General features: G+C 39.4%; 1 protein-coding gene across 1 annotated transcript; it reads right to left on the minus strand.

Annotated features, from left to right (window-relative positions):
- Positions 1–1475: 1475 nt before the first annotated feature.
- Positions 1476–6210, minus strand: FGF21 (fibroblast growth factor 21). Its single transcript, XM_040431166.1, has 3 exons — positions 5824–6210; positions 2468–2571; positions 1476–1769 (listed from the first exon to the last, which is right to left on the minus strand). Exons 1-3 carry the CDS (start codon positions 6086–6088, stop codon positions 1476–1478), a joined length of 663 nt encoding a protein of 220 aa, XP_040287100.1. The 5' UTR covers positions 6089–6210.
- Positions 6211–12770: the final 6560 nt, after the last annotated feature.

Raw genomic sequence — 12770 nt, forward strand, 5'->3', positions numbered from 1 at the left:
GCGAAAAGAATTGAAGACATGCCTGAATGCCGGATCCGGCATTTTTTCCCATAGCAATGTATTAGTGCCGGATCCGGCATTCAAAATACCGGAATGCTGGATCCGTCCTTCTGGCATGCCCATGCGCAGACCGGTAAAAATTTGAAAAAAGATACAAGACGGATTCGTCTGTCCGCATGACAAGCGGAGAGACGGATCAGTCCTTGCAATGCATTTGTGAGACGGATCCGCATCCGGATCCGTCTCACAAATTCTTTCAGTCAGCGGCAGATCGGCGGATCCGGCTGGCAGTTCCGACGTGTGAAAGTAGCCTTACTGTTAAAAAAAAGGGTATAAAAGGAAACTAAAAGGAAAATAAATGGTTTGATAAATAGATTGGCCATTTTTATTTAAATAAATAAAAAATATCTGTATATTATAAACCAACAAATAAATATTGCAAAATACTTATTTTAAAATGCAAATAAATAGATACAATAAATAAATAAAATATTACATACAATAGTAGTAATATAAGACGCACATAAAGTCAGTAGAAAGTCATGGTATTAAAGTACTGACAGACTGTACACAATAAATACAAAAAAATATCCTTAACATATAGAGCATATAAAAGATATCCACACACAGGCCATGTCAGTTCATGATGCATGTTTACATGTGGCAGATTTTTTTATGCCTCTGAACAGGATTGTTTCTGAAACATGTGCATTGATTTCTACAAGCTCCAATGAAATAAATGAAACATAAATATCTGCAACGAATCTGCTACATGTGAATATGTCCTTACAGTTCACACATATTTAAGACAGTGGGGGTCATAAGCCATTCTATGCCCCGCTGGAAGAACATTCAACCAATTTATTAAGAGGTGCAAATTTCTGGTTTAATGTGCACCAGTTTTCAAGTGCAAAATGATTCAGACTGCGGAGGACCTGCCTGCGGTCCTCTGCCTCTTGCCAACACCACGCCCACTTCATGAAAAAGTGGCAAGGATGTGGGAGAAAGCTACAAAGTCATAAATGTACCCCACAGCATTTTACTGTGAATAGCAAGACTAATGTCTTGTTAAATTTGCAGGTCTTATATTTACATAAATATAATGAAAAATAACATAAAATTTCACATGACAGCAGGATAATGTTATTTGTTTCATATTCTAAATCCTGCTTGTTTCACCAGTTTCAAGCTTATGTTTAATGGGTATCTCCCCAAATAACATAACTGATCCTGGAGGCAGTTTTGATATTCACCTTGATTATTGTTGGACTCATCACTAGGCATAAACAATAATAAAAGCTGTACATAACTGTCTCTTGTGTGTAAGTTGTCAGTTTTCACTTTTCTTTAGAATATGGTTCTCCATTTTCTCTTGCCTTGAGTTCTGGGAACATTCTTGAGCATTGTTCTTTAGTGAATTAAGGTTAATGGAGAAACCTTATTTATGATGTAGGCAATACACATGTCTCTACTGACTAGGAATCCAGGCTTGGACTGAAGATGCTGGACCTGTCTATCATGCCTAAAGGATCTTCTATGTGTAAGTTGCTCCCAGGCTGGTAATCATAAGAATTATCTATTGCATATAAGGATTCCAGGGGAATAGAGCTTTCAAGTGGCATGAAACGGACCAGCTGTTTGCCAAATTGGTGTCCTCCTCTGGATGGAGTAAGGGTGAGCTGAGCTGGATGCTTTTCTGAATAATACAAGTTGTATCCATCTGCTTGTGGAACTTCACGGAAATTGCAATCATCTTCTTTATAAAACAGCTGTTAATATAGACATAAGACAAAAAATTACTTTAATGTAAATGATTTCATAGGATAAACGACAGCCACAAAATAATGATATACCGTAAAACCTGTCTGAGACAACCAACAAAAGCTGCACTGAAAAATGGTCTTCATGGACCTCTCAAGAAAGTATGCATGGAAATGAATAGAACTGGAAATCAGTGTCACTGGCTGGTGGTCTTTAATAGGAGATCATTTGGATGGCCTTTTCTTCATTAATATTTTGGTTTGTAGCTACAGACTACATAACACTTCTTAAAGGGCATCTGTCAGCAGATTTGTCCCTATGAAACTGGCTGACCAGATTACTGCAGGACTGGTTCTGATTTTACAACCTTAAACTTGGGAGAACTTCACTCAGTTTTCCCACAATACACCTTTGAAGGAGAATAGTGACTACTATTACTACTAACCAAAAGGGACATACAAATATTTCCTTTGGTTTGGACCACCTTGTTTCATATTTTGACCTCAAACCAAAAAAATCAATCACTGGAGGTCTTGCCACTAAACTTTCTGTAATAGGGTGCATAAATGGGATTTTATTTTTTTTTAAAGACAAACCCTTAAAATTCTGGAAATAAATGTGCTGTTTCTTACAGTCAATGATAGCCTCATTGCAAGCATCTAGATATTTTATACTAAGCTTCATATGCATTTCATCTGACACTTACAGATCCATACAAGTGATGCCTGGAATCCATGCAAAGATAACGAGTAGTTTTCACTCCTTTAATCACCAAAATGCTTGGTTTTACTGCTTTTATTTCCAGCAGACCTAAAAGGCAAAATATAGTATTAGTTCTGAAAATGTAATGGATCAAAATTAGAATTATGAGAGAGTTTATGAAATAATTTTAAAGTACGTTTTGCAAGAGTCTGCATTGCCAAATGTCACACTGTGTTTTTGTAAATTTGGTACGGTCTAAGGGTACAGTCAGGTTTCTGCATGCAGTTTTGGAAGCCAAAACCAGGAGTGAATAAAAAAAAAAAGAGAAGTTGTATCTATCCTGTATACTTGCTCTCCTTTGATGATCCAGTTCTGATATTCGCTTCCAAAACTGCACGCGGAAACCTGACCTTGTGGTTGTACCTTAAGTCTAAAACACTTATGTTTGGATAAATCTGGAGTGAAGCTAATTAACACACTTCCCTGCCTACTTTTCAAAATTGGAGTGGTGTAAAAATGCAAAATGTCACAAAAATTCTCCATAACTCGGTCTGGAAAGTCACAAAACCCTAGTTTGCGACATTTTGAAGCCAGAATTCTGGCTTGTGGTGCATGACAAATCCCAGCCCCTTCCAAATTAGGACGCTATGATGGGGACACTTATAAAAAAAACTATTCTGTATTTTATTTAATAGCAAAGTATAGAAACCGCAATGTCTAAAAGAAACGAAAGAAAAATGATTCAGTTTATTAAATTCATTCATTTCAAGTTTTGATGGTTTAGGAGGATCATTCACAGCAGGATAACAATTGGGAGCTACTACTAACATTATGGCTACTGGCCATGGTCCTGAGATTTTGACCTCTGCACCTTCATCCACACTATATACACATTATGGACATCTTGAGTTGGTCTTGAAAATTGTCAGTCATACATAGGGACCTATGCATACAACCTGTATATATTTTAAAGTAAAAGCCCCCTATTTACTGTGAGCAAATAAGCAAGAGCAGCTCATACTCTGGTGGTACTATGCCATTCATGTATTACAAGGAGGTTCATCTATTTAAATAGTCACATCCAACATTCCCCGATAAAATAAGCTATTTGTCTGGGCCACAAATGAAAGGGGTTATCCTTTTAAAGTTGGTTTTCAGATGTCATTCATATGCTTTCATCCAAGACCCTAACCATATCTGCAGTTCTACTGTACCAAACTGGATCACCATAGAGCCTTAAATTAGCCTAAGGGAGCTGCCACACATACAGTGTTTTTTTTGGTGTATTTTTTCTTTTGCCTAGAATACACATCTAAAATGCCTGAATTATGTATCATTTTTAGGGTATTTTGTGGCATTTTTGACCAGTGTGTTTGATCACCTAGTGTTTTTTAATGCTGCTTTTGACATGCCTGCTTTATTTTTATGGGGAATGTATGTACCGATCCCCCACCGATCTGATACTAATGACCTATCATGTACAAAAATCATCAGTATTAAACACTTTGACAACCCATGTAATATAATTTTCTATGTAGAGCATAATATCATGCAAAAACGCTATTAAAAACACAACATGCATTTCGTTTTTTCAAGAACTGGAAAAAATGCATGTCTATGGGACAAAACCCTAGAAAATTAGGGAAAAAACAGCACACCCAGAGCAAGCTGGAATTTTAAAAAACACTTCATTGACTAAACAAATACAACTTAAGTGGCAAAAACACCACTACAAAAATGCATGTTTGTGCTGTTTTTAATAAATCTCATAGACTTCCATGCAATATCTGGACCTGGTGTTTTTGCCCAAAAAAAAAAATGCACACAAAATACACAAAGTGCCTAAAAATTCCAAAAGGACTATGTGCGAAACCAGCCTAAGACATTCTTTTTCAGCAACTTGAACAAATTCATAATTCAAAAGTAGTGTAACAGAAAAACGGCTCTGTCTGCATTATGAAAGCCAAAACGCTCTGCTGGATCTGTTGCATGATGGACACTAGTAGGACCCGATGGACTACACTGACTTAAAATGAGTTCCCTCAGGGTTGTGTCTTGGTGTCTACTGTTTTCATGGGAAGTATAGTGCTGCATTCAGCGCAGTTCCTACATCAGATCTGACAGAATGTGACTAGAGCCTTACTTATATTATACGGGTCTGGTAAACACTTGTATTATTTCATTGACACAGAACATGATGTATATAACATTGATATATAGAATAGCAAAATGTCCATTTAAGGTTAGAATCATACATCTACTCCTATTCATAAAAGTTTCTGCATCTCTCACTCCTGGTTACACTTTAACTAAATCATGTGCCCCGTGAAGTTCATTATGTGTCTGATGTAATGCTGATGATACAGCAAATAGTACCATAAATTCTCACAGTTATTGCGTATACTACACAATAAGGGGTAACAAAGCAGTTAAAGAGTGAGTCAGTGACCTTTGATTTCAGGCATAATCAGTATATTTTGTATCAAGTGATAAATTTATGACGGCTGATGACAATTCTATCCAATATATAGAAATGGCAACACATATGATGGGTTTTTCTACTGCACTTTGGTAAGTCTTTTTAACTAGCTTGATTAGGATCATTTTAGTTCCTGGATGTTTCATGAGTTAGGTTTTTTATTTGTTAATATATTACAGACTATTTTGACAAGACAAAGTTTAGAGTCAAGTGGGAGGTCTAAGCATGACTGCAGAGTCATCATGAACATCAGAAATCTGCCGTATAATACTTTCCAAGGAATTTCACACTTCAGCTACCCATATCACATTTACAGGGGTTCTAGATGCTGAGATATGGTGAACTGTTTAGTTTAAACTTAAAGGGGTTTTCTGAGTGTTTAATACTGATGACCTACAACCCCTACCAATCAGCTGTTTGAAGAGGCCACGGTGCTTTGGTGAGCGCTGCATCCTCCTCACAGCTTACCAATCACAGTGCTGAAACCATGGTGGCCTAGGAAGATCACCGCAGTCTCTTCCAACAGCTGATTGGCTAGGGCACAGGGAGTCGAACCCCCACCGATCTGATACTGATGACCTATCATGTGCAAAAATCATCAGTATTAAACACTTTGACAACCCATGCAAAACTCTTTTTTACTCACGTATCTGCTTTCCTGCCTTTCTTTGGGTGGGCATTAGCCTATTAAGCACCTGCATCTCCTAGGAAGCATTTTAATTAGCTCTTGTCACCACCTTCTTGAACCCCAGTAACATGTAGGAGTAGGATATCAGGCGTCATTAAAGTCACACCAGACTTTTTCTGTTTTCAGTGGAGTCAAGATAGAAAAACCATGAACAAAGAAATTATAAAATAAAGATAGACATCCTTATACTTACTGTATAAGTTCTTCTCCTTGGTGCCACTCACTTTTCCTTCAGGGGTGATCTGAAGATGTAGATGTGTGTGCTCATTATCTGCATAAAGATGTCTTAGTCGTACCTGGTCTGCAAAGCCGAGAATTGGGCTGTTGTCTCTAATAGGACTAGCTAGTGCCCTTTTAGAGCTACTAAACGCCAATGCAATGAGAAAAAGACCCTTGACTAAAAATCCTCGCTTTGAAGAAAAATGCTGTCTAATCATTACATTCATGTAGTTGTCCATAATAATAAATATTGGTGCAAAAATATATTTAATAAATTCAACTGAATGTTGTAAAATTATATTTCTAGGATAAAAAATTAAATATATAAATACCAAAACATGAAGATTCAATAAATTATATAGATATATAAAAAGTTAAATAAATATCCTTGTAATAAAGTTTAACAACTAAAAAGAACTAAAAAGTGTCTGTGCCCTGGGAATACCTAGCTCTAAGTTTAGACTCACGTTTCTAAATGACAAAAATGAAGGAGAGGAGACCTATTTATACTCTGGTCTTTAACCCTTATCATCAGCAATTTGACAGTGAGGTTTTTTTTTTTAACCCCCCCCCCCCCCCCACAACTGAGTCACTCAGCACAAGAAGTTCACTTAAAGCAGAACGTATTATTTACTTTCTTGATAGCTGGAGGAAGCACGTTACAGTAAACATTTTTTCATGTTTCCGACCAGAGATCATTGAGGCAGGGATTACAAAATGATGCAACACTGAATTGTGATCTAAACAGTTTGGAGAGAATAAAAGAGAGAGGGATCGGTACGTCACCCACTAACCTTTGCCCTATAATAAATAAACTTAACCCTCCTCAGTACATTGTTCTTTTTAAGAGTTTACATGCATAGAAATCTCAATTGCTTATTTAGTATATTATACTAATGTTCTTGTCACTCTTACAGCACCTTTTAAATATCATAGATTACAGTGCAGAAATGCTTAGGGGGTCATTTATTAAACAGGAATACACTTAAATTAGGCATATTTGTGGCACAGATTGCAGCGCATAAAGTTCCTTTGCGCCGCAATCTGTGAATTTTCTCCGCTCACACCAGGTCTAAAAAGGTGGGAGTGGCGTGGCTGGCGAAGGGGATGGGCCAGCAGGCCCATCTCATTTACCATTTTCTATGCCTGTTTTAGGCATAGAAAAAGGTCTAAATGTGCTGCCTAATACCTATCCACAGGATAGGCGATAGATGCATGATCTCTGGGGTCTGGCCTGTGGTTAATTGATAAAGCAAGTCTGTATTTTTGAAAGACTACTAATGCTGGAGTGAGCGGAGCTTCTAGCATGGACTTGTGATCTTACAGGTGGCTAAACTACTACTGATTATACAGTCTGACCAGTGGGACACGCATAATCCTGAGAATGGGAGTCTTAAGTCCCCTTGTCTGAATATAATGAGGCTCCATTCAATTTTATGAGCATAACAGACATAGTCAAGCTATGCACTTGGAAGTCCCATAAAATTTAAAGTGTACCCCAACTTTCAGAATAAGCTGCTATATGTGTATACATGAGTGTAGTGGCACTATATCTGACCATTACTGTATGTAACTTGTATCAGGCAGTTTTCTCATTTGCAGGCTGCATCTATAATTCTCAGTTATCCCTAAACTAGTGTGTGGAGACTAGCTGCTCATTATGTCTGTCCATAGAATACAAAAAAACAGGAGATTTTGCTCTCTAACCCTTTCTTTCTCACTCATAATCAGTCAGAAGCAGCATATAGGACATTACAGAGAAGTCCTGTCAGTATTTGGGATAAAGACTTACTATTAGCTGCTGAATCTGCAGATTCATTACTGTGCTGCCTGGTTTCTGTACACTTCCTGACTCCTCTCTCTAGGCTTCAGTGGTTAATATAATCTGATTCTTCAGTGAGCAGGTAGTCTGTCTTGATCTCACAAGAAGGATTTCTTATAAATTTCAGAGAAAAAGTTTAATAATGGGGAAGGGAAAAAACTGCTGATTAATCTAGAGCTAGGTATTTTTCTCAGATAACATACAGTTGCAAGAAAAAGTATGTGAACCCTTTGGAATGATATGGATTTCTGCACAAATTAGTCATAAAATGTGATCTAATCTTCATCTAAGTCACAACAATAGACAATCACAGTCTGCTTAAACTAATAACACACAAATAATTAAATGTTACCATGTTTTTATTGAACACACCATGTAAACATTCACAGTGCAGGTGGAAAAAGTATGTGAACCCCTAGACTAATGACATCTCCAAGAGCTAATTTGAGCGAGGTGTCAGCCAACTGGAGTCCAATCAATGAGATGAGATTGGAGGTGTTGGTTACAGCTGCCCTGCCCTATGAAAAACACACACCAGTTCTGGGTTTGCTTTTGCCTGATGTGAATGATGCTTCACACAAAAGAGCTCTCAGAAGACCTACGATTAAGAATTGTTGACTTGCATAAAGCTGGAAAGGGTTATAAAAGTATCTCCAAAAGCCTTGCTGTTCATCAGTCGACGGTAAGACAAATTGTCTATAAATGGAGAAAGTTCAGCACTGCTGCTACTCTCCCTAGGAGTGGCCGTCCTGTAAAGATGACTGCAAGAGCACAGCGCAGACTGCTCAATGAGGTGAAGAAGAATCCTAGAGTGTCAGCTAAAGACTTACAAAAGTCTCTGGCATATGCTAACATCCCTGTTAGCGAATCTGCGATACGTAAAACACTAAACAAGAATGGATTTCATGGGAGGATACCACAGAGGAAGCCACTGCTGTCCAAAAAAAAAATTGCTGCACGTTTACAATTTGCACAAGAGCACCTGGATGTTCCACAGCAGTACTGGCAAAATATTGTGTGGACAGATGAAACCAAAGTTGAGTTGTTTGGAAGAAGCACACAACACTATGTGTGGAGAAAAAGAGACACAGCACACCAACATCAAAACCTCATCCCAACTGTGAAGTATGGTGGTGGGGGCATCATGGTTTGGGGCTGCTTTGCTGCGTCAGGGCCTGGACGGATTGCTATCATTGAAGGAAAAATTAATTACCAAGTTTATCAAGAATTTTTGCAGGAGAATTTAAGGCCATCTGTTCACCAGCTGAAGCTCAACAGAAGATGGGTGTTGCAACAGGACAACGACCCAAAGCATAGAAGTAAATCAACAACAGAATGGCTTAAACAGAAGAAAATACGCCTTCTGGAGTGGCCCAGTCAGAGTCCTGACCTCAACCCGATTGAGATGCTGTGGCATGACCTCAAGAAAGCGATTCACACCAGACATCCCAAGAATATTGCTGAACTGAAACAGTTCTGTAAAGAGGAATGGTCAAGAATTACTCCTGACCGTTGTGCACGTCTGATCTGCAACTACAGGAAATGTTTGGTTGAAGTTATTACTGCCAAAGGAGGTTCAACCAGATATTAAATCCAAGGGTTCACATACTTTTTCCACCTGCACTGTGAATGTTTACATGGTATGTTCAATAAAACATGATAACATTTAATTATTTGTGTGTTATTAGTTTAAGCAGACTGTGATTGTCTATTGTTGTGACTTAGATGAAGATCAGATAACATTTTATGACCAATTTGTGCAGAAATCCATATCATTCCAAAGGGTTCACATACTATTTCTTGCAACTGTATATTGCAAAGTATCATATTTGTCTGTATTATTGATTTACGTAAAGCTGTCTAAAGTACAGGGACTTTTTAACAGTGGTCACAGATAGGACCAATTTATATAGGTGACCTTTCTTATCATGATCAGTGATGGTCCTAGCGGTCAGATCCCAGCAATCATACATTTATTGCCAATACTGTGAATAGGTGATAAATGTTTGTGGGCCAACCCCTTTAAGATGTCTTTTTTCACCATGTGTGGTGATAGCTGAAACAATCATGAGCTACTACAGAAAAGTTTTTAGAGGACCTGTAGCATGACTTTTATATTTCCAATACTTTTTTATTTATTTTATATTTCATGATTTATTTTTTTCTGGAGCACAACCATGTATATTTTACTTTAATAAATAAACCACAGAAAATATGTACAATCTGTAATGTTACACAAAAGTTAAAAATATTAGCAATGGCTACCATGATATCCTACTATCCCTTGATTCTGTTCTGTCCCATATTGCAGTCCAAAGAGTAAAAATATTGAGTCCTCCAGTGGTGTTCCTGAAATGATTTATTTTGCTCTCCTTTTCTTGTGCATGCAAAACAATATAAGGTACTTCAGACTGCTTTGATTGTGAGGCAGCTTGATGCAGAAGACATCTTACTTCACCCCATTCTCATGATCCCAGCAGGCGTACTACTGCTGTGGATAGGGGATAAGTTTATACCTTGGGACATCTACAACATCAGTCACCAGATTCCACAACTCTCAGAGTGGAGTTTTCCTGTCTGATACTAAAAGTCCATCTGGACAGTGGGGGAGTTTATGAGGCAGCTGTATTCATCAGCTAAAGTCCATTTGTGCCCACCTAACTGACAATCTCCTTTCAGTGCACCTCCTTCTCCTGATGCTGCTGCTGAAATCTCACACTGCTCAGGACAAGTTGCAGTTTCCCTGGTTCTGCAGTGAGAGAGCCTGTATGCCAGACCATTTTCAGTGTGGACTACAGCTTCTAACTCCTTCCTCCACTTTTCTTTTTCTGCAGAAAAAGAAAAACACCTTATGGTGTTTAAAGGGGTATTCCCATCACATACAATGGGGGCATATCGCTACAACGAGAATAGAGCGGGGAGAGCTGTGGCTGGAGGACTCTGGATTTCCTGTGGTCTGTCCACCACCAAGCGCTGCTCCCATAGAAGTGAATGGGAGCGCACCGCGCACGCGCGGCCCCTGCTCCCATTCATTTCTAGGGGGCAGACACTCGCCTATTTTCGGCGGCCCCATAAAAATGAATGGAGTGCGGCTGTGCAGTGCGCACTCCGTTCATATCCCCGCTCTGTGGGACCTGTACCTATCAGACAATGGGGGCATATCCTAGCGATATGCCCCCCATTGTCTGTGATGGGAATACCCCTTTAAACTCTTGCTTACGGCCACATGACTATATATGTCATGGCGGTAATCTCTTATCTGTAACCAAATGTATAAAAGCGTTCGGTTACATTATGATCTGCCTGTGACACTGCAGATCTCTGTGACCACGTGAGCCAAAGTAGTCTCCCTGCATAGTATTGCTGTAATACCCTGTTACATCAGTCCATCGCAATGAAAAGTGAAAATGCCAGCAGGGACACGCTCTTCTTGATGTGAGAGTGTCCCCTGCTGGCTGTAAAATTAACTGAGAGCCTGCAGTCTGTGAATTAACCGCGTCCTGCCCTGATTGTGGCAGGAAGGAGTTAATTTACTTTTTTCATTAAAAAAAAGTTTAAAAAAAATACAACTAAAAAAATTGTGAAATAAAGAAAACCTAAAAAAACACATTTTCCCCTGTTTCATAAAAAATACAATAAGAAAATATATTTATTAGTGTTAGCAATAGTATAGCGAACTTTGTGTGTGTAAAATATACTAGAGATAAGCGAACCACTCAAGACTCGTTTTGGGTCAGATTAGCTGAATTTTTTAAATAGTTCGGTTGTGATGGAACTAAAGTTGTTCCAATTGCCGTGAAAATTGGTCTATAACCCCATCTATCCTCCTAGGACTTGTTATCTCTTTTGGTTTATTATTTATGAATTTCTGTTTTCCCTCCACATTTCCCAAGCTCTGGAACGCAATGACAGCAATAGTAAATGATGTCTGAGGGACACTGACATACATAGCTATGGGGCACATAGAGATGGCCTTGCGGTTCGCCCCGGCGGTCGTTTTGCGGCGAACTTTGCACGTTTGCGATTCGCCAAACATGCAAACATATGGCGATATTCGCGCCCGCCATATTCTTTTACATTGTGAAGAACTTTGAACCATGACACATCCATCAGGTGGTACAGGACAGCCAATTGAGACGTTTCAGCACATGGACATACCCCCTACCTTATAAATAAACCTGATCTGGGCGCCATTTTACATTCAATCTTTTTCCAGTGTAGGGAGAGGTTGCTGTGTGGAGCAGGGACAGACTGTTAGGGACACAAATCGCTAGCTAATAGGGCCACAAAAGTCCTTTTAAGGACTGGTGTAGGTGTGCTATCGAAAGGTGTGACTTACTGAGGGGTGTAATATACTTATAATATAATTTCTAACATAGAAAGTATATTATAGTGCATTTGTATTGTGCAGCAGTTGTGTGCGGTTCTGCTGCGATACTGCAGCCACACAGAGTGACAAACACTATTGGAACAAATAATTTCTACTGGTGTGATTTTATCACGGCCGGCGTGACTATCACATACGTGACGCAGAGGGAGGGAACAAGGAAGGCCCTGCCCAAGTGAGAGGGAAGGTGGTGACCCCTGACTCACCTAGTGGCTGGCACCTGACTGCCCTGACGTCCCTAGACGGGTTCCTCACCCGTACGCCGATCACGTGCCTAAAGCCCTGGCTTTCCCTAAGCTGAGCCCTAGATAGTGAACAGGGCGGTGGGAACACTAGTCCGCACCACTAGCTCTAAAGGAAAACACCAAGGGAAGGACAGACAATACAAACTCAACATATAATCCCAGGTGGGCGACAACAGGAGACAACAAGAAGCCCAACAGGGATCCGGAGGGTAGCACTCTGGAACGACAACCAAGATTCACAACTCCAGTGGGTCAGTATAGATGTCCAGGCAGGAAGCTCTATAACTGGCAACTAGAGAAGAGTGAGGGGAGAATATAAAGGAGGTTGGGAGTGGCAGACAAGAAACAGCTGAGGAGGAGAAGCTACGGATCCCTGATTGAGACAAAAAGGATAGCAAGGCAAACACAGAAAACAATCACTAAGAAACAACGTGATCTTTAGATATAGAGCGCGCAGCCACCCGCTG

This window comes from Bufo bufo, chromosome 1 (assembly GCF_905171765.1).
Source record: "Bufo bufo chromosome 1, aBufBuf1.1, whole genome shotgun sequence".
Lineage (NCBI taxonomy): Eukaryota > Metazoa > Chordata > Amphibia > Anura > Bufonidae > Bufo > Bufo bufo.

Bases quoted from the DNA above. Each gene is read 5' to 3' on its own strand.
- FGF21 (XM_040431166.1), bottom strand. From the start codon at position 6,088: ATGGACAACTACATGAATGTAATGATTAGACAGCATTTTTCTTCAAAG. The intron at 2,572-5,823 runs GTAAGTATAAGG...TTTGCCTTTTAG, and splicing joins CAAGGAGAAGAACTTATACA to GTCTGCTGGAAATAAAAGCA. The intron at 1,770-2,467 runs GTAAGTGTCAGA...CTATATTAACAG, and splicing joins GGCATCACTTGTATGGATCT to CTGTTTTATAAAGAAGATGA.